Raw genomic sequence first — 23,308 nt, 5'->3', positions numbered from 1 at the left:
CTTCTTAGTTTTTGGTGTGTTCAGTGCTTAAAAATGTCATTTGTCAAAGTAAATGTCATTGTCTGCATGTCGGAACGATACAAGGTGGCCGCATCGAACAGCTGATTATAACCTTTTTTATTTGATTTGATACATCAACTACCGGCGTAGTACGATTTTGACATTTGTCCATCGAATTTACAAGTACATGGAATTTTTTTTGTTTGTAGGTATGTCACCATGCTGCCACCTTGTATCGTTCCGCCATGATTGTCTGTAATATAGCATTGTCATTTTATTCACTTGACATTTCATCCTTCATACTAATCGAGCAGTTACTTCTGTGTGAAAGCAAAAAATTTCCCATTACATTAGAAAGTGAAGTGAGATCATTAAGTTGCTGTGTGAAAACAGTATTACGCTCCAGAATGCTTCAGCAAGAGTTACATGAAACATGTGGAGCCCATTTTTTGTCCTGGTTTTTAACAGGTAGACCGAAATAGGCTAGGTAGGTCTCGCAAATCCTTGTATTTTTAGTTAAATCAAACTTTTTTTGTCTTCTTTTAATACATTCGCCACATATATAGCAGAACGAATTAGCCGCTCGTTTACAACTTTTCGAAGGCATCATTCCTCTGTGATATGCAAAAACATAGTGTCGCCCAAAACCAGTGACCTAAGAAACTACAACTTCTTAAAAAAATTTTACTTACAAAAACGCTATCAGGTAGCTGGCATGCTCTATTGCTAGGCCTGCCAATCCGTCAGTAAAAGTTTCGATGAGTTTCTTAATATGTACTTAACGAATTGCCAAATCTACCTAAAATCATGTGTATCTGGGACCTTTTTACTGTTTCTCAGCCACATTTGTTTGGCTTTTTTTAAGATGAGTTTGTTGTGCTTTAAGTAGATCTTTTATCGATGCATCGCTGCATCAGGTAGCTACCCGCCGCCCTCTATCGACCGAAATAGCGCGAAAGGACCAACATTAGCCTGGTGCAAAAATGCAAAATTTCAAATCGCTATAACTTCTACAAAACCAAATGTATTTGATTGGTAATTGCATTTTTTTATAGAATTGAACATAGAATCCGAATATATAGGGCAAAACCCAAGTACAAAAAAAATTTTTTTTTGTTGACCTGTGTAATCAGTTCTGAATATGTGGTATGGTGGAGTAAACTTCCGATCAAAAGCGTAGTAGTTGAGTTTGCCAAAGAGTTGAGGTTATCAATGATTGATCACTGGGAGCTGCACTACACTAAGACGGACGCTCTTATTGAAGCCCTTAATGCCACTTGTAGGATTGAAGTCATGATAGTGATTGCCTGACTTAAACCAACGGATGAATACTGCTGATAGGAGCTTTTAATGTTTAATCTGACATTGCTCTCTTCATGAGTCGGTGTGAAGGTCCAAAGCGACGGGAACGATATTAGAAGTAAGAGAAGGGGAAGGAGGAAGAGGCAAGTAAAAAAGTGGGATAGCTAAATGGAGTGAAAGAAACAAAAGGGAGAAAGAGGGCGAAAGTGAAAGTGTAAAGAGGAGAGGGAAAGAAATGGGCAAAAAATATAAGTAAATTAATAAAACAAATAAAAAGGAAGTGGAAAGAAACCGAAAAAAACAAGTAAGGAAGGTTAAGTTCGGGTGTAACCGAACATTACATACTCAGTTGAGAGCTATGGTGACAACATAAGGGAAAATAACCATGCAGGAAAATGAACCGAGGGTAACCCTGGAATGTGTTTTTATGAAATGTGTATCAAATGAAAGGTATTAAATGAGTATTTTAAAAGGGAGTGATCCTTAGTTCCATAGGTGGACGCCGTTTCGAGATATCGCCATAAGGGTGGACCAGGGGTGACCCTGGAATTTGTTTGTACGATATGGGTATCAAATGAAAGGTGTTAATGAGTATTTTAAAAGGGAGTGATCCTTAGTTCCATAAGTGGACGCCGTTTCGAGATATCGCCATAAAGGTGGACCAGGGTTGACCCTAGAATTTGTTTGTACGATATGGGTATCAAATGAAAGGTGTGAATGAGTATTTTAAAAGGGCGTGGGCCTTAGTTCTATAGGTGGGCGCCTTTTCAAGATATCGCCATAAAGGTGGACCAGTGCTGATCCTAGAATTTGTTTGTGCGATATGGGTATCAAATGAAAGGTGTTAAATGAGTATTTTAAAAGGGAGTAATCCTTAGTTCCATAGGTGGACGCCGTTTCGAGATATCGCCATAAAGGTGGACCAGCGGTGACTCTTGAATGTGTTTGTACGATATTGGTATCAAACTTAAGGTATTAATGAGGGTTTTAAAAGGGAGTGGTGGTAGTTATATATGTGAAGGCGTTTTCCAGATATCGACCAAAATGTGGACCAGGGTGATCCAGTACATCGTCTGTTGGATACCGCTAATTTATTTATATATGTAATACCACGAACAGTATTCCTGCCAAGATTTCAAGGGTTTTTTATTTCGCCCTGCAGAACTTCTTCATTTTCTTGTACTTAATATGGTAGGTGTCACACCCATTTTACAAAGTTTTTTTCTAAAGTTACATATATTTTGCGTCAATTAACCAGTCCAATTACCATGTTTCATCCCTTTTTTCGTATTTGGTATAGAACTATGGCATTTTTTTCATTTTTCGTAATTTTCGATATCGAAAAAGTGGGCGCGGTCATAGTGGGATTTCGACCATCTATTATACCAATATAAAGTGAGTTCAGATAAGTGCGTGAACTGAGTTAAGTAAAATTATATCGATTTTTGCTCAAGTTATCCTGTTAACGGCCGAGCGGAAGGACAGACGGTCGACTGTGTATAAAAACTGGGCGTGGCTTCAACCGATTTCACCCTTTTTCGCAGAAAACAGTTATCGTCCTAGAATCTAAGCCCCTGCCAAATTTCCCAAGGATTGGTAAATTTTTGTTCGACTTATGGCATTAAAAGTATTCTAGACAAATTAAATGAAAAAGGGCGGAGCCATGCCCATTTTGAAATTTTCTTTTGTTTTTGTATTTTGTTGCACCATATCATTACTGGAGTTGAATGTTGACATAATTTACTTGTATCCTGTAAAGATATTAAATTTTTTGTTAAAATTTGACTTAAAAAAATTTATTTTTCAAAAGTGGGCGTGGTCGTTCTACGATTTTGCTAATTTTTATTAAGCATACATATAGTAATAGGAGTAACGTTCCTGTCAAATTTCATCTTGATATCTTCAACGACTGCCAAATTACAGCTTGCATAAGTTTTAAATTACCTTCTTTTAAAGGCGGCCGGTGCCACGCCCGTTGTCCAAAATTTTATTATATTACCAATTTGGTAATGAATTATCGCACCATTTCGGTTTTTGGAAATTTTCGATATCGAAAAAGTGGGCGTGGTTATAGTCCGATATCGTTCATTTTAAATAGCAATCTGAGATGAGTGCTCAGGAACCTACATACCAAATTTCATTAAGATACCTCAAAATTTACTCAAGTTATCGTGTTAACGGACGGACGCGAGGACGGACATGGCTCGATCAAATTTTTTTTTGATCCTGATGATTTTGATATGTGGAAGTCTATATCTATCTCGATTCCTTTATACCTGTACAACCAACAGTTATCCAATCAAAGTTGATATACTCTGTGAGCTCTGCTCAACTGAGTATAAAAATTGAAAGGGAAAAGAAAACAGTATAGGAAGAAAGGATAATGGAAGAGGGGGAAAACTAGGAGGGAACGACGAAAACTAAAGCGAGAAGAAAATAGAAAGGAAGGTTAGGGTAAAGAAAAAGAAGAAGATTAAGAGGAAGACAATTCCTTTCAAATAACTTGTTTAGGAGATATTTGCCCCTATTACGGTATACAACTAAACTTAGTTTGGTTGTATTTAAAACAACTCAACTCCTGTTTGGTATTACGAATTACAACTTATTTCAGTTGTAGTTGAATTGGTGTTGCCAACCTAAGAAAGTGATTTTTTGACAGATAAATCAACAGCTGATCAATTTGTGGCGGAAATTTGAGCATTTGCAAAAGTGATTTTGTTATTACAAGATATTATATGATATGAAATTTATGTTATAACGGCGAAAACGTTGTTGAATGACATTCGCGTGATCATTCCAATCCCTTGGAACTACCAAGCATCCAGTAAGAAAATGTTTAAGTGACAAATGATGAGCTTCAAATGAAGTTATTTTGCAGATTTGATAGGAGGCATTTTGCTCATTACTAAACAAAATTAAGGACCATTTCCGCAAACGCTCTCGAGGGAAGGCTGTACCCCTATTTTAAAATTATGCGCCACACTCAGATTCCCTGCTGATTCCCGGCAGCAAAATGCAAAGCAGCAAAAATGCTGTGGAAATGATTTTGGTGTTGGACTGGTTTTAGATATTATTGAGGAGCATATTTTCGCGAAGTGGATTAAAACCCAAACAGCAAAAATTGTATTTTACTCTAAAACAGGATTCCCAGGAGTAGTGATTAGTATCAATGGGACTCACGTCCGCGAAAATTTCACCTATGTATTTTGGCTGCATCCGAACTACGGCCAGCCTCGTGCAACTTCGGAATGTCGCTCCATAAAGTCAAAAAGTTATTCAATGTAATCCTTCGTTTAAACGTTGTTTTTTCTATAAATGTGTTCAAAATCGTTGATTATTGTTTGATTAAAAAAGGTTTAACTACCGGCTTTAAATTCTTTTTTTTTTTTTTTTTGGTAACGTTTTATGAGCCCGTGCACCATCTAACCCTTCCCAAGCGTAATATGAAAAGACGCGTTTCGATCTCCGTTTTTAGGATTCGAAAGCCGAAATTAAAAATTTTTTTTCTGTCGAAAAATATTTACAAAAACCCACAAAATGGCCCGAGAGTCCGAAATATGAGGTCCGATCCACAGTTTTTTTGCACAGAACATCTTTCGGCGTTGGCGGTCTTCGGCCGCGATTTGTAAAAATAACCCTGTGTGGGTCCAACGCCTTTCGGCATTAGTGTGTACAAAAAATCTGGCAAAATACAACCACATAAAAGTTTGAACCGAAATGATATGACAAAAATTAAATTTTTAATTTGTGTTTTCGGATTCTTAAATCGGAGGTCGAAACGTGTCTTTTGATACTAACTTTGAAAATTTTTGTTAAAAATTAGGTGGTGAACCGTCTTCTAAAACGTAAAATTTTTTCAAAACAACTGCAAAATTGTATGAGACAGCTGCTAGTAATCAGTTGTAAGATTTTGACGTTTTTGACAACTACACCAACAAAAGGTTGTAAACGGTAATGCCACAAAAGATTGTTAGACTAGACAACTCAACTGACATTTTTTTTAACATGTTGAGCTGTAATCTGTAATATGAAATTGCGAAATTTCAACTGAATCAGAGTTGAGTTGTAAACGGTAATAGGGGCAATTAGCTCCCCCAGCGGGTTAGGAGGCTTAGAATATACCCACGGCAGGTATGGCTGTCGTAAGAGGCGACTAAAATACCAGATTCGTTCAACGGGTTTCCAGCTCAATATATAGCTTCTCCAACCAAATTGTTAGCCTCACCTACCCGTGGCGAGTCCTGTTTCTTTAACAGCCGAGGCCCGGCGACCCCAAGTTCCTCATGGATCTAGAGGTTCGGAGAGCGAGATAGCCTTGAAGGCTTCATGTGGTCATACTAAAACGATGAAAAACACGATTGCCTTTGACCGGCTGAAATGAGAGTTTTGAGCATCGTTTTCTCCAAAAAGTTGTATGAAACTCAAAAAAATTTATCTCATATTCTTTGTTCGTCTTGGCCCCACGAATACGTGTGCTAAGTATTGAAATATTTCGAATCACATGTTCTAAAATATATTGATATCATAACAAAATACTTACTACATTTCTATATCGTTTTGTGAAAAACATGGGCATTTTACATTAAATTAATTCAAAAGAAAAAATTTTAATTTTTCAAAAAAAAAAAATACAGTATTAATGTATTTCATTAATGTGATCTTTACAGTAATATGATAGATTATAACATTTGTTCAAAATAAATGACTTCAAGCACTTTTCATTTGCCATCTTTTTTCGATCTCATTTTTATGTTCGCTTTACGTGATAAAGTTGCGAAAGCATTCGATCGATCTGCTGCTTTTACTTAAGGGCCAGATTATGTATGACATCGTGACACTTTGCGTCGCAGTTACTTACATTCACTGTCGCCACTTCATAATACCAAACATTTCGTAAAGTTTACTGTCACTCACTGACGTGAATGAATACCCATATATGATAGGAATTTCGGTTCACAGGAGAAAAAATGACTCGTTGCGTTATACATAATTCGCCCCTTAGTGTTTTAAACTCAATTAAGCATAAGTAAACAAAACATAATTGATACAATTATAACTACAATTTAAAATAACAAACCCAAAAATACATAAATAGATAATTTAATGTTTGTTATTTCTGTATTTTTAATTACAAATTAATGACAAGTTTTGTTAAGGTGAGCGCCAAAAATGGCAAAAACTTGTTGTTATTTAAATGTGTTTATATTGAACATCTTTTTTTTTTTCTCAATGTATCTACAGATATATATGAATATTTCTCAAGGCCTCCATAATTTATAAACTGTTGCTAATCATTAAGATGAAAGTATCTATTAACTCACTTTTTATTGCTTTTTTAAAATTTGGGTTAAAAATCGGAACCCGTTTTGGCAGTCGTAAGGAAGACAATTTGTAGCTAAAAAAGAAATACTTATGATTTTGCAGTGAAAGCATACAATCATTTTATATTTTTCTCAAGTCAACAGTATTTAGCTGATTTGCCATTTACGGACATTTAACTTGTCCCTTTTCTTATCATAGACTGTTTGTCTGCCATTTGATACGCTTTAAAAATTTAAAACTTTCATGCAAATTCCTGTACATAAGTTGCTGGAAAGATGCCCACATGATTGCGCAATGCTCCAAGCCACCAGCCATCCTCTTGCTTAGCATGCACTTCGATAATATCGCCAGGTGTCAACTCCAATTCATCGTACAATTTTGGTGTATAACTATACAGAGCCTTACATCTGCTCAAAATCACTGGTGTGCCATTAGCACTTCCATTACCACTCACATTACCATTGGTTTGGCCATTGTGTAACTCTGCAGCATTTTGATAGACTGTCGTTGTTGCTGCCATGATTGTTGGCGCTCCTGTTGATATAGCCGTTGCTGTGCCATTCCCCGTTTGTGTATGTGTGCTCTTCTCTATAATCGATTTATGCTCTTTGCGACTCGAGCTGGTTGTTGCGGTTTGATCATCGTCATCATCTTGTGAACTAAATTCATCGAAATCAGAATCTTGTTGATTGGAACCACCATCAGCTTGTCCACGATCACTATACGGATCATCAATATTTGCTGGTATCGTTTTTGATTTATCAATGCCAGCAATGCATACTTCTGTCTTATTGCCAAGCGTTTCGATATTGCTCTTGCTGCGTTTGAATTTACGCACAAGTATATCCTTACTAAGATCAGTACAGCTGGCATTGGATGAATTGTTCGATTGTTGTATGGATTCGTATTCATTCTCATGCACGGATGTACTATCGTCTTGGTTTAATTGATCGTTATTCTTCAGCCAGAGCGGTACCTTCAATATGCTTTGTTGGAGGCCGGTGCGATCGCGTGTGACCTGGCGGGTAAGAGTAAATGAGTGAATTAAGAAACATTGGAACGTTTTTTAGAGGATGGCTTTGTTAGTGCCTTACCTGAATATGCTGTGCTAATGGATGCGACGATCTGGGCTTGTGATCCAATTCTAAAAGTGCAGAATGCAGTTTGAATCGTGCTCCTTCCAAATAAGTCAGCATTGATCGAATCTGAAAAAAAAAATGGAGGTGTTAAGCAATACTTTGAAGCAATTCACAATCAAGCAAATATTTTCAAATTGCTCGGATAGTTGCAAAAATTAAGTGAAAACTTAATCAACTACTTGGTCGGGTTTGTTGTTTTTGAATTAACACATATTCTGTAAAATTGATCGCGTTATGGTAAATTCAATCGAGTTTTTCTGCCAATAGAACAAACCTGCTTAGTCATTTTAACAAAAGAAAAACCGTTGGTCTGAGGTTAACAATGTTCTATAAAAATGGCAGTTTAAAGGAATTGATTTCATTGTCAATTCAACAGCAAACAGTTGTCAACATTATGCAAATACATCAGCTAATTTTAAAGAGAAACTTACGCTCACGGCGCTCGCTGCTTTGTTCTTATGACCGCTGGTGCCGCAGAAATCTCTGTCATATCAACAGCATTCACTGGTAAGATGAATGGACATTAAGTGATACCCGTTTGCCTCTTTTGATAAACATTGTCGCGTAGTGCTGCTATCGTTAGGTGTGAATTTCGTGAGCGTGGAGTATGGTGTCGCTAAGTGTATATGTGTAAGTACTGGCGTGACTTTAACTGATCAAGAAAAATAGAAAAATACCAGTTGCAGGTTGACTAGGTTGATCCGATCCAGAGGATAGTTATGTTCATCTTAAAATCAGCTTAGCTTTACCTCGGCCTGGATTGAACAAATAACAGAATACTGGCTGACGGCTTAGACGTTTGATTCCGCAATTGCACAGACGCTTGCCGTCTATTTGCGGCCCAACCTTTTTTCTGGAGCCCGTATCGTGTTTTACGATCTGTGATCGAAATCAATCTTTTTAATCCAAAACTCTATAATAGTGAATCGAATAACGACATGGTCTATTGAGTTGGGCAAGAAATCGGCAGCATAAAGTTTAAATTAAGTTTAAAAATTCGACAAATCTAATGAAGCTTCCATTTACGTACTCGAAACGGATTTTTCGAGGCAATAGCACTATTTTTGTTTTCTCATAGAAATTATTTTAAAGTGGCTGGTGAAAAAACCGAATAAATAACTGGTGACTGGAAATGGTTGTTATCAGGGGTCTAAATTCCATAGCACAATTGTGATTTCATTGCGTATGTGAAAGGACAATAACTTTCAATTAATGAAGACCCTTGGTCTACATTCAAGTAAGAACATCGATTGTTAGGGTGAGTTTTAGCATATCTTGGAAGATACGGAAGTACAGTCGGGAGAAAAGGTATCGGAATTCCATTTAAAGGAATTACCAGCGCTATCTTTTTTAACAGAATCGTCAATCTGGCATACCTATGGCGAATCCTGTTTATTTACCGGGCTAGCCTCTGGTCACCCAAAGTTCTTCAAGGAAGGAGAGAGGTGGATGACCTAGAAGGTTTGGCGTTGATCATATCAAACCGTTCCCGAAATGGTTGCGCTAGTACTTTATTGTTGCTATTTTCCGGAACGTACCGTATCAATCAAAGAACCATAAATTGATGGAACTCCGAAAAACCTTCGGGGAATATCCGTATTGCTACAGAAAGAAGAGAATATACAAGAATAAAAACCGCTTCAAAGTGTACCGCTCAACCGAGTGTGTCCGCGTTATGAAACGCCACTGGAGACATACTCTAATTTTAGATTAAGGTTATTCACTGATTGATGTGACCTTCACCATCATCAGTAATTGGCGCTTAACCGACTGAGCGATTTTGACCTTTCCTTAACAAGTCACGCCAACTCCCACTGTTCCGCGATAACTTACACCAAATGGGAGGACCATTTCATTCACCTATCTCTCCCAATTCAATACGGGCATGATCTTAGACTACAATAATACTTGCCTGACGTATGTCTACATGCAGGATACAGATATGGTGGTTGATGCTTACTTAAAGACTATGTGGATACGAGTTCGATTGGGAAGGCTTTACTGTTACCTTACTTGAATGATTTCTTATTTTAATGAGCGGTGCTAAAAATATTGATCAAAATTGGGCTAATTTTTCCTCCAGTAAGTAAGTCAAGGGAGGATGCATGTAACATGTTACTAGGAATCCTGTATGATGGCTACCAACGCTAGCTTTGTTCAAAGCCTAATCGGAACAAAATTACTGAACTTGAACTATCCCACTAGTACGACGACGTCCCGAACAGCTGCAATATTAGCATTTCTACCATCACTATGCTGTTTGTAAATAAACACAATGACAGTCCATTTACACACATATTTAGAAGGCAACGAAGAATATTTCACATACATAACCAGCAGATTGAAGCGCAGAGATTTTTTCACATACACATATGCAGTCAGCAGATAAGAGCAAAGCAGAAAGAGAAACAATCACACTTCACGTTATCATCAGCTAAGAACAGAAGCTGTTACTCACACATACACAAGCATAGAAGAAAAACATAAACAATTGATATACATGTATATAGCTAAAGAACCAAGTATGAGATACAACTGTACTAGAAGGCATGTTCGTGAAAAGTCTAAACTTTAGGAGAAATAGGTGAACGAGGCTAACTGAGAGTATAAAAGCAGCGCTGTGCAAGCGATAACCAAACAGTTTGATTTTAACACGCTTTAGCGAAGTATGGGAGTATTGTTATTGTACTACTCCCAAATTAGTCTTAATAAAGGAAATATTACTCTACTGAATATTTGAGTTATTTATTCGACAGTTCAGCGACTCGAACGATAGAAGGTGCAAAATAAGCAGAATTTCCCAAAATAGGTTACAATATCAACACGCCGTCTCTCATCAATACCTACTTCAGAAGTAGAGTTCAATCTATTTTCAACTACATATCTACTTACATGATACAATTTGTCGGTGATATTTTGATTTTCCTGATTATTTAAAGATCGCGATAGTCCCTTCAGCCCATTTCTTGAGCGTCGCTCACGCTCTAAATCGGCTTTAACCAACTGCAGTAGCTTTATAAGTGCATGCTTGCGTCTCTCACGATTCATAGCCAATGTTGTGTGTTCGCAATAGAAATCAGGTAATAATTGTTCACTGGGACCTTCAGAGTTGCGTCGTATATTCTTTACAACTTGCATATCCTTCAATACATTGCATGCATCGACTTGGGGTTGCAAACGTTGTATTAAGCCATCCAATATTGGATTCATATTCGACGTTAGGCGTGAATAATTTGCAATGAAATTTTTCATATTAACCAAGCGTTGATTTTCAATATTCTGTAGGAGCGAGGAGCCACGTAACACCGCCATCTCCCAGTCGACACGTGCCCGCTCAGCACGTACACAGAGCGTATAATATTCGACATCGGCACGTTTAACTGCTTCCTCGGCTTTTTTGCGTTTACTATCTAATTTGGCGCAATCTTTCTCAGCTGATTTAATTTCTTTTTCCGCTGCTAATTTGTTGGGTCCCTGATGTAGCATGGCAATGGACGGAGATTTTTGTATTCTTACATCCAACATAGCATCTTGTAGCTTCTCATTTTCACGCGCTGCTGTGTGTGAAGTTTTTTTGGCTTTGGCTTCGCTAATTCGCCATTCGGCTAAAGTACGAGCTGCTTTGTCGACGTTGCTTTCAACCTGTGGGAAGAAGACAAATGAATTAGTTCATAATATAATGATTTTAGTGTTGGATAATACAGGAAATTTTCCAGATTAATGTATAAGTATGCAGTAGACATCTGATAATCTTGTTTGAAAAAGGAACAGGTATTCTGATACCAGCTTTGATCCTAAATATAATGATAAACTATCATAGGTAGGGTCAGATTGTGCCCCCATCAGTTTACTTCGTAGTTTTTTCATTTTCAGGAAAGTGACATTATAATCTTAATCGGGAGCCCAATTCCAGAATTTATGGAAGTTAGATTAAAGGGAAGTTAGATGAAAGGGATTCCAAGCGCAATTTACAGCTTCTCCAAAATAATTGTTAACCTTTCCTAGGCGAGGCGAATCCTGGTGAAAATATGAACCATCTTTAGCAGGCGAGGCTCTGGTGAACCGAAAGGCAGGATTGGTTTGAATGGCTTAGTCATACAAAATTTTTCCCGAGGTCATTGGGGGAGTAGCTTAATGCTGTTAGTTCCCGGAATATAAAGGATCAATATCAGTCAAAGGGAAGTTTCTTCAGCGCTGCATGAAGAAGAAGAAGGCTAAAGAACCAAACGAATTCCTTGAACTAGAGAATTTCATACTTACCACTTTGGCAAAATGTTATCAATTGGTATCCCTGACAATTATTCGCAAATTTATTGTTGTAAAAGTTTGAGATGCCTTGACCATGGCAGGCAAAACGTAGTCATATTGTCTTAAGGTCGACGTGCGCCACAGAATATTATCACGTAGCTCATTGGATAAGATATCCATAGGACGGTAAATAGAGGTGCACGTAAGTCGCGCTTTCTCTCTTCGTTTTCTGGACTGCAACTATCAACCACCTTTTACTACTTATTGAGCGGGAGTTCCATAAATCAAACGATATTTGTATGATTTTGTAGGCAAAAATCGCTTAAAGTCTCCGTTATCTATTGAATGGTGCATTATTAGAAATTCAGGTATCGAAATTAACCCAGAAAAGCCGAACTAGTCCTCTTCACAAGTAAATAACGAAATACTAAATCCTCCTCTGGGACACAAAGTGAGAGTATAGTAAACACTTAATTATCTGGAAGTCATCCAAATGAAATTAATTTTTTACCAATCAACATACCAAGATATCTGCATTTGAAACCTGTAGGGATACTCTCAAATTTTGGTTACTAATACTAAAAATTTGTCATCGAAAAACCGTAACCAACTCTTATAGAACTGGACTTCTAAATGCCACTTGCATTTGATTTTTCGCCATAAAATTTGATCCATTTGAGATATTGCCTTAAAATTTGATACAGTTCTGTTGAAACAAGAAGGCTGCTGTATGAAAAAAATTCATTTCATTTGGATAAGCCGGACTTTCCTTTTGTCCTTAAAAAATAAAAGTCCGGATATAGTAGTTCGTTCGGACTAAAAAATTAAAAGGAACAACAGTTTGGGTCCATGCTTAAAATCATTAAAACAACATGAACTCTAATTTGACTTACCGACTTTCGAGTTTTGTGATGCGCATCAATTATATTTCTGAGCGGCTTAACAATTTCATCTGTGAGCGATGCCGACAATTGACGATGGATGTCGCTGCGATTCTCCATTTCGGTAGCCACACCACGCCAAGCCTCCGCTATACTGCCAGGCAATTCACGACAGGCTTTGTTCAATTTATTAGCCATTTTCGAGAGAGATTTCGAGTATAATGTCTCACTCTCAACCCTGTGTATGGCAGATTTGTTTAGATTTGTTTATGAAAAATACCAAAAAGAGAGATCGCTTACCTTTCTTGTAGTATCATTATAAGTTCCTTGCCGAAGTCACCGCCTTGTTTCACATAACGTCGTAATTCCTCGAAGCCATTTTGGCCCTAAAAGTGAAAGAGATGATAAAAGTTAATATTTTTGGTCGGACAGAAGTACTAAATTAACTTGGAAACCACTCAAAATTAGCTTGGAAACTCACGTTCAAGGAATAGGAGGCAAGGAACTAAAAAACTTTGGGTCTTACTTATATCGACTTTGTTACGTCCTTAGATACATATATAAACTATCTGAGTAAATCCTGTGGTTGTTTGACAAACCGATTAAATTTGATTTACATTGTTTTATATTCTTAAATATACATCATGGGAATATCCACTTACCTCGAAAATCTTGATACATTTTTCAACTGTAGAGCTGTCATCTGGAGGCCGTTGAGTAAGCGACGATTGTAAATCTTCTTCCTGTTCTGTACTGCCGCTCATATTAACACCATCAGCACTGCTATCCAGCAAATCGGTGGTGTTCACATCCAAAGCAGATGTCGGACTAGTTATTGCATCAGACGTTGCGCCTGACGACTGCCGCAGGCTTGTATCAGCGCCGCTCGTATCACTATCGCGCACAGCCGCCAGACCCACCCGGCTGCCGGAACGCAATAACACGCTTCCATTGACGGATGGTGACTGTCGTGACTCAGAATTGTAAAGACTTAGCTTCGAGGAGGCTACACGTTGTAAATTCGCTTGCTTTTGTACCACCTCCTTCAGCTTCGTACTCTCCTCGCCAATCCAGTGCTTTACACCATGCCAACCTTTTTTGAGTTTCTCTTTGTTATGGTTGAAACTAATGAGACGTGCATTCTTATTTTTCAAAAGCGTAATACGACGTTCACTTGGTTTTAGATTATCGCGATGTTGGCAGTACTCTAAATCAATTTCTTGATTGAACTCCTCGGCTTCGTTGATCTGACGCGTAATCTCTTTAAGCTCGTCAATTGAAACAAACAGATTTTGTGTATTTAAACTTTGACAACTAACAGATTTCAGATCAAATTCTTCAATAGTGTTCGCATGACTAGTAAGACTATTCTTCGATCCACGTTGGTTAATCGAAGAATTGCTGGAGAACACAACGCTACGTCGCTTCGCTTTCGTAAGACGCATATCCAATGAATCCACACTCTTAAATTGTTGTTGCTGCGAAAGATAACCGCTGACCTTTTGCTCAGCACACATTGGTGTGTTCGGATCGCTTTTGCACTGTGGTGGCGACAATTCTATCGAAGGAGATGAGTTCTCCTTATCGGCATCATTCCCCTCAAAGTCGCTGGGTGCTAAGCTGCATTTGCTGACGCCATAAAGCTCCGGCAAACGTGGTAAATCGCGGCAGTTCTCGAGGTCGGCAGTTGTTAAGTTTCTATTCAAAGGCATTGATGGTGTCTTATCAAGAAATGTTTTCATTTCGGCGTGATGTAAATTTTGTGCAGACTTTGAGTGTTGGCGTCTACGCATTTTGGGTGGTGGTGTTGGTGTTGGCATTTTTGGTTTAGGTAACGACAGCGCATAAGAATCAAAATTGCTTTTGGCTATATTATTAGTTGATTTGGCAAGAGTGGGTGATGTGCGCGGATTGGTAATCTCTGTTAAGGGAAATATGGGTGACCTTACCAATTCGTCCACACGCTTAGCTATGAGACGGGCGGTAGTTTTGTTTAAGGTGGATGACATGCGTGTGTTAGTCTCTGGTACGGGAAATATAGGCAATCGCATGAACGGTCGATCTTTCAAATGTTCGGGTATATCCGAAAGGGATAATCTTTTTGGTGTTCCCAATGCTAGTTGGTACTGCTCTTCTTCTTCACCTGCTGGTTCAGCTGTATCGTCCACTACTGGCGGTGTACTGAGTGCATCCGCATATACCTCTGTTTCACTACCTGAAGATGGCATCTGTGGCGATGAATGTATATTAATGGTACGCACCATTGTACTGGGAACCGCTATACCACCACCGATTTGCCGTAGACGTTCCTCACTTACATCGAAACGATCAGCATCCAATGTTGTAGTCGATATTAGCACTGGTGCACCTATCTCTAGCCGATGATCATCCGAATGCGCCCCAGTCATATCGTAGCTGCCTGAAGCGATCTTTTGCGGCGAAGTGCCTCTACGTCCAACATTATGACGTAGCGCTATGCGATGGCTGAGTGTGGAGTAACGTTTCGTCAACTTGTTTAGTAGTCCGGTGGTAGATGGTAGAGATATGCTGGCATTGCTACTGCTATTTTCCTTGCTGTTTTTGTTGTTGTTATTGCTGATATCTGCATTTGGTTTGAATTTTTGTGACCGTAAACGATTCATTGTTACCACTTCTAACTACGTTCCTAATGACCATTAATGTGCACATTAAACTGCTCAACGCTCCAACAACGTTCGGTGAGTTGCGCTCATTAACCTTTGGAATTGACATTTAAAATATTTTTTTTTAGTTGTATGTTTATGTTTTTCTTATTTTGTTATTAATTATGTGCAGAAAGCAATTAAATCAAAGCGACAGAATTGTTTCCAAAACAATTTAATATGAAAAAAAGAGTAGTTAATGTTATAAAATGGTTAAAGGCTCAACCATAAAAACACCAAATACTACAGGCATGCTGAAACAGCACTTAGAACATTCATGGGAACGTCCCACTCAAGATTTATGTAACCAGTCCAAGTACACCTTTGTATCAATAGTTCGAAAGAGTAAATAGTAAATAATTTACTTCTGTACAAAACATATTCGAAAAAAATAAAAATAAAAATAACTCCAGACCGATTAATATGGGTAATGGGATCCATAGCATATCTGCCCAGGACACCTTCTTGCATGGGTCGCCCTCAGCTGGGTAGCCTGAACAACTGCTTCCGGATCCGCAGTATTTCTACGAGGATTATTGATACCAAGGTCAAAACGTATCCTTCGATCTTACTCCATTTTGACATTTTTGAATGTGTTTTAGCCGTCCACCGCTTGAATTTGAAAAAAGAATTGTAGTTTTTGTTTTCTTATACCCAAACTCGGCAATACTATAGTGGACTATATTACATCAGAGCTGCACAATTATGGTAGTTTTTTTCGATTTTTCGGGGCGATAGTAAATATTTCAATACTTTTTTATTAAAAGTCCTAATTTTTGTATATTTCGAAGTATATTTTTCTATATATATATATATCTATATATATATATATCTATATATATATATATCTATATATATAAAAAGAAGTGTAAATTTTGATTGTCACTCCATAACTCGAGAACGGATAGAAAGATTGCCATGAAATCGGTTTAGCCATTCTTGAGTTATGATTTTTTTTAGAAAAATACTATATACAAGAAATTCGTGTTAGTTACACTACGCAGAACTGAAGAACGGATGAACCAATTTGGCTGAAAATTGGTGGAGAGGAAGCTTATAACCAGGGAACGGACAAACGATACTTTTATCCCGTTCTGGCTAGGGTCTTGAGATCAAAACGTGGACCTGGGTAATCCTGGGATGTGTTTGTACAATATGGGTATCAAATGGAATCTCTTTATGAGTACTTTGATACTGAGTATTTTTCGTACCCCTGGGTGACTCGGGTCTCGGGATGTAGGCCAAAACGTGGACCCGGGCACCCCTAGAATGTGTTTATACAATATGGATATCAAATGAAAGCTGTTGCTGAGAGTTTTCGTACCTATTGGTGACTAGGGTCTCGAGATATAGGCCAAAATGTGGATCAGGGTAATACTAGGATGTGTTTTTACATTATGGGTATCAAATTGAAGCTGTTGATGTGTGCTTTAGTGCAGAGTAATTTTTATATCGCTGTGTGACTAGGGTCTCGAGATATAGGCCAATACGTGGACCCGGATACCTGTACAATGTGTGTGTATTATGGATATCAAATGAAAGCTATTGCTGAGAGCTTTAAAGTAATTTCCATTGTAATATTCGATTTAGTAGCATCAACCTCGCAAAACTGATAAATAAGTATTCGAAGCCGAAATAAAGACATGAATTAATAATACCCACATACCTATATATGTACCTATGTACGTCGTATTCGATTTGCCTGAAATTTGGTGTATTAATTTGCCTGTATTAGTATTTACGATCCTTTTTTCCGGGAACTAGACCAGAGACGGACTGGGACTGGGATTAGGACCAACCTCTAGGACTGGCAATAAGAGATGAAGGAGAATGAGAAGAACTTAAGGGAAGAGAAAAGAGGGTAGGAGAAGGAGACTGAGAAAGAGATAGAGTGAGACGAAATAGAGATAGATGAATCGAAAAAGACGGAGGGAGGAGTAAATAAAAGATTAAGAAAAATATAAGAGGGGGGAGGCAGAGTTAGACGGAAAGAGCTTATTAAGATGTATGCAGATAGACCAAATTTAGGGCAGAACTACGTCTGCCTGGTCTGCTAGTAATATATATAAAAAGAAGTGTACATTTTGATTGTCACTCCATAACTCGAGAACGGCTCGACAGATTGCCATGAAATTTTTAGGAAGGATACAGGAAGGAGAGATGATGGTTAGTTGATTTTGAAATCCCAAATCGGTTTAGCCATATATATATAAAAATCAAATTCTGTGTGTGTGTGTTCGCTAGGGAAACGTATTTCCCACACATCAATCATCACCAAATTTTTGTTATGGGTTCCTTCGATCAACGGGAAGGTTTTAGGCTAAAAATAATTTCGATATATAAAAGGGGCGTGGCACCTCCCATACAAATGGAATCTTTGGTACTGCATACCTTTGAAGGTATACATGCCAGAACATTGAAATTCAATGAGGAGTTTTATGAGGTCAATCCCTAACACCACCAAGAAAATGCGGAATTTGGAGAAAGGGGGCGTGGAACCTCCCATTCAAATGGAATCTTTGGTACTGCATAACTTTGAATGTATACATGCCAGAACATTGAAATTCAGTAAGGAGTTATGAGGTCAATCCTTAACACCACCAAGAAAATATGGAATTGGGAAAAAGGAGGCGTGGCACCTCCCATACAAATGGAATATATTATACTGCATTTATCTGGATGTCGTAATGATAGGATAATTAAAATTGGTAAGGAGCTATGTGACGTTAAGTCCTAAAACCTCCAGTAAAATGTGGAATGGGGATAAACAATGGCTGCCGTACAAACTTACGTTATTTTAACACCTAAAGTTTGACTGCATTGTTGAGTTTAGCTGTTATGCCTTTTGACGTTTAGTAATCTGCCGCTGTTAAAAAATTGTTTAGCTTCAGTTTATCTACATCTTCTATAAAAATCAAATTCGGTGTGTGTGTTCCCTATGAAAACGTGTTTGCTGTACTTCGATCATCACCAAATTTTGACTCGAGGTTCCTTCGATCAAGACGAAAGTTTTTCATATTTCAGAATTAAGAATTTTAAATTTAAATGTTTTTGTTTTTTAGCTATGCGAAAGAACTATCTTAGCTCCCAAAAATGATCATGTTAACAAAATCAATGATCGCTTTCAAAATCAATTTCCTGGTGAAGTGACGAAATATAAATCGATCGACACAGTTACAGATGAAGATAAAATTGTGAATTATCCAAATGAATTTCTATACTCCTTAGAACCAAAAGGAATGCCTGCGCATATATCAACTTTAAAAATTGGCTCACCAGTCATGCTTCTTCGGAATGTAATCAAAGCAACAATCATCAGCGGTAAAAGCAGTACAATAATATAAAATAAGATACAATAAGATACCAGAATAAAATGTTTTAACAGAAAATTTCTCCAAATATGCGTACAAAATTCAATTCAATTTACAGAACAATAAATTAAATTATCAACAAACAAAACAGAAAAAATAACGCAACATCCATTCGATCTCGGGCGTTACAACGTGCGCCTGGTAAAGCTAGTATATATACATATATTTTTACACTGATCGTCATTAACTATCGAAAATATCGAATGGCGCCATTATCAATCCTATTGCAGATCTATATTACGAATAAATTTTGGTCATGATTTGAAATTGTAAAGGCTGGCGCAAAGGCCTCAGATTTTAATATAAATAGTTGTCATAGAGTAATCTGAACTTGGATCCCTTGCATTATAGGATATACAAGTATTCAGGGTAGAAATGTTATGTGAGCTTTGAGAGTAGGAGTATTAATGAGATAAGTAGATTAGAGCGGACCGGAAACGACACGGAGTGGGAATGAGAGACGTCAAAAGAGCAGTAAAGAAAATGAAGGAGAGCGATATATGGTAGTGAGGAAGTGGAGAGGTGAGAAAGAAGGGAGTGGTGAATATTTTTAAAAACATGAAAGCCAAAGTTCCGGCACAACCAAGTCTGCCACCATACCTCTTTTAAATGAAACAGTCTACAACCCAACAAGCATAAAAAAAAATAATTCTCTACCCTTCGATAAGTATACATGCAGTTCGCAAGTTGATTTCCAAATTCCCACTTGAGTAGAGGCTGAGAACTTTATTTTTCTCAACTTGAGAAACAGCATTATTTCGAAAAAAATCCCGTTTTTGTTGAGAGCATTACCATTCTTGTTGTTGTTGTTGTAACGATAAGGACACTCCTCGAAGGCCTTGGGGAGTGTTATCGATGTTGAGGGTCCTTTGCCGGATGCAGATCCGGTACGTTCTGGTACCAAGCCCGACCATCTCGGGAACGATTTGTTATGACCACAAGCGACCTTCTAAGCCATACCGCTCTCCCACCCCCTAGATACATGAGGAGTTCGTGGTCGCCAGAGGCCCGGCTGTTAATGAAACAGGATTCGCCACGGATAGGTGAGGTTGAAAATTGGGTTTGGAGAAGCTATATATTGCACTGGCAACCTGAAAGGATTGCGCTACACAACCCCTTGAATCTGGTATTTTAGTCGCCTCTTACGACAGGCATACCTACCGCGGGTATATTCTAACCCCCTAACCCGCTGGGGGTGCACTACCATTCTCGCGGAGTGTTGTAGTTTAAGGTTGTCTGACCTGGCTCATTTGATAACGTGAGGAGGCGTATGTGTACATTTGCGAAACGACACATTGGTGCCCCTAATTTTTTTAATAAATTGGGCCGCCAGAGCTTCTGAAGCGTGTTACCTAAGGTCGTGTCCAGCGGCTACTAAGGCCCGACATATGTAGCTGGAACGCTACCTCGATCGGCAATAAAACAAAGTAGGTATGTTTGTTGTAATGTTGGGCAATTTCGTTATAGCGGTATTAGTAATCGACACTCTAATAAGGCCACGGCATCAAGCAATTCGTTTCGCTTTACTTCGACTAGTATTGTAGGTGAGCTTTCCTATATGAAGATGCTAAAATGAAGTCAAGGCTCAAAAAGGGTGGAGTTTCGCAGCTGGGGAAACTGAGGAAACCGTCAACTTAATGTCGTCCTCTATCTTGTTCCTACTCTCACAGAAATGGAGATGTGATATCTCGATGCTTGGTAAATTTCTCGTGCTTTTGGATAGGCATTGTTTCGTGTAATCAATTCTCTTTTTGCATCTTTAGCATTTTGATATAGATATAGAAGTCAGCAGAGGGAGTATGTAGATAATCAATTATAAGCACAACGAGATCCTTAAAAACTCCACCTAGAGCAGCATTGCATTGGTTTGCAAAGAAGGGTGCAAAACTCGTTGGGAGAAATAATAATTTCAATATAGGGTTTTTACCCTAAAAAACACGCAGATATGGTGCCGTTTTAGTATATACAATCCACTTAGATATTTGATGTTGATAGCACCGTAGCACAGATGTTCGCGTCTCCGCTATTAAGCACAACTCGTTTTGTAGCGAGTTATTTAACTACTGCCGCGAGTCTTCAATAATTGCCGCTAGATGGGTTTCCTAAACATTATCTAACTCTCCTTTGCGAGCCTAGCCTACAGAGTTACAAACAAGCATACATAAAAATGAATCTAATATATAAGCGTGTTAAAAAAGGCAGGAGTTGCATATGATCAATTAAGCATAAAAGGCGTGAAGCGCAGGACTGTAAAGTTTCAAACATCATATGCTAAAAGAGTTACGGCTCATAAGGGACCGAACGCTGCCTCCTGCCACCACATGCCCCCAAATTTCAACATTGGCTAACTCTAAAACTTCATCGCCTAAAATTTCTAAAACAGGATAAATGCGCAGAAAAGTATGCAACAGTTATTACCATATGGTCTGAAGGAATAACAGCCTAACTCCTTTACTTTTACATAGGACTTAGGCGGTTATTTCTTATGACCATATGGTTCTAAATATTGCATACTCCACTGCGCACTTGATACTGTTTCAGAATTTTTGGTGATGGAGTAAGCGGGTTTTGAAATTCGGGGGCAGATGTAGGAAGTACATGTAGCGAGAAACGGTTGAGCACGTTCGGTGTTCGTATCCCGCTCTCGCGAGGTTAAGGCTCCCGCTACGAGTGCCGGCAGAGTTAGCAGATTTCGAGGCAGCAATCGGCCTAGTTACTGGAGTACTTCTAGCCTTTTGTCAATACGCTAGGTCCTCAAACAAATTCTGTTGAGAGATTCAGAACATGTGAGATCTTTATCGACTGGCCAGTTCAACCTTACCAAACCTACATACATACGTCTATCTCTTTTGTACCATTACAATCTATCCTGAGCCAGAAGTACGCGACCCAGATTGTAATGGTACAAAACAGATAGACATGTAGGTTAGGTAAGGTTGAACTGGCCGGTCGATAAAGATCTCACATGTTCTGAATCTGTCACAAGTGATAACTGCATTCAGAATCTTTCACCATTGCATATCGCCGCCAAGCCACGCACAAGGTTCAATTTCAGGACACTTTCGAAATCGATGTCATTCATATATATGAGTTAGAGGATGTGTAAACAAATATGTACAGCATTCCATTCCAAGCAAATATGAAAATGAATTGATTTCCCATTACGAAAATTTTTGTAAGTAATTTCATGCTACATGCCACAAATTATTTTAACTAAACTTTCAATTTCAATTTAAGCATACCTTAGCGACCTGTCGAATGCACAAAAAACTGCTGACTTAGTATTTCGCGCTTCAAAAAACTAAGTCAAATTCATGTTGCTAGAAGCCTTATTGAGAAATATGCAAATAATTTTAGAGCTCTTTCACCTTCCCTTCACCTGCTGTGACACATTTATTTTATAACACACACATACGTCTGCAAACATAACAGTGTCCGTCCATATAAGTTCTCAATAGCGGTGGCGCTCAATCACCTTCAATCCATTACATTCTTCACATAGCACACAAAACGGTCACCGTCAATTTATTTTGTACCACTTTGTACAAAACCGCCCTAGAAGAGTTGACAACAATCAATTTGTTGTTGTTTGAACTGTAATTTGCCCAGGTGGTTGAAGAAGAGCAGAAAACAGGTGAACACTTCAAACACCAACAAGAAGCCAACTGTCAGCAATGTGAAATTTAGATTTGTTGCATTGTTGGAAGTAGCCATAGGAGTTGCTGTTGTAGTTTCAGATGTGGTTGCATTATTTTGGTAGCATTTTACCCTTTTACGTTGACTACGATGGTGCATTAGGTCAATTCTTATGAGGACACAGTTGATATTAAAACAACAACATTCCAGTGTTTGTTTTAGTTTATTATTTTGTTTAGTTTTTTCTCATCTATTTGCCTTTTTTATAGCCGTTTATTTTTACCAAAAACGTACATACATACATGTAAAATTTCCTGCTATAAATAGTTCACAGTATGTACTTTTATTCAATGAAATTAATCAAATATGTATTTCATTTTCGTTTTTGTCATGAGTTTTGCGGTAAAATAAAAAATTAATTAACATTGTTGTACTTTTTTGTATATTCTTAAAGCCCCTCACATAAAATTTATGATGCAGCATCGTGCGCTAATAGATGAGTAGATTGCATGGAGAGCGGCAAATAACGCATCACCAGCGCCATCTAACATTAAAAAATAGCCAGTTTCCAACTTTTGCTGCAAGCAAAGCATAAGAAGAAAATTTTAACATGTGTTTTGGGTATGAGTGCTTTCAGACTTTGCAAGTGTAGCTATTTTTTACCACTCGTTTGTACTTTTATAATATTTTTCACAATTAAAACCTGCTGTTTAACAATGAATACTATA

General features: G+C 38.0%; 1 protein-coding gene across 13 annotated transcripts in view; it reads right to left on the bottom strand.

Moving 5' to 3' along the window:
• Positions 1-5,907: 5,907 nt before the first annotated feature.
• Positions 5,908-23,308, bottom strand: part of Nost (Nostrin) — a 388,434-nt gene continuing 371,033 nt past the window's right edge. For 6 of the 13 annotated variants that reach the window (XM_067783185.1, XM_067783187.1, XM_067783188.1 and 3 more), the window contains 5 exons: positions 13,193-13,278; positions 12,905-13,130; positions 10,656-11,405; positions 7,719-7,829; positions 5,908-7,642 (listed from right to left, as the gene is read on the bottom strand). In XM_067783185.1, the coding sequence (XP_067639286.1) occupies positions 6,866-7,642; positions 7,719-7,829; positions 10,656-11,405; positions 12,905-13,130; positions 13,193-13,278 (1,950 nt within the window). In that variant the 3' untranslated portion in view covers positions 5,908-6,865. Of the gene's footprint in view, positions 7,643-7,718; positions 7,830-10,655; positions 11,406-12,904; positions 13,131-13,192; positions 13,279-13,554; positions 15,629-22,186; positions 22,921-23,308 lie in introns of all 13 variants that reach the window. The other 7 variants (XM_067783184.1, XM_067783182.1, XM_067783178.1 and 4 more) reach the window with 3 other exon arrangements.

Source organism: Eurosta solidaginis, chromosome 4, assembly GCF_040869045.1.
Source record: "Eurosta solidaginis isolate ZX-2024a chromosome 4, ASM4086904v1, whole genome shotgun sequence".
In the NCBI taxonomy this organism is placed as follows: domain Eukaryota; kingdom Metazoa; phylum Arthropoda; class Insecta; order Diptera; family Tephritidae; genus Eurosta; species Eurosta solidaginis.
This window is presented reverse-complemented; position numbering and strand designations above follow the sequence as displayed.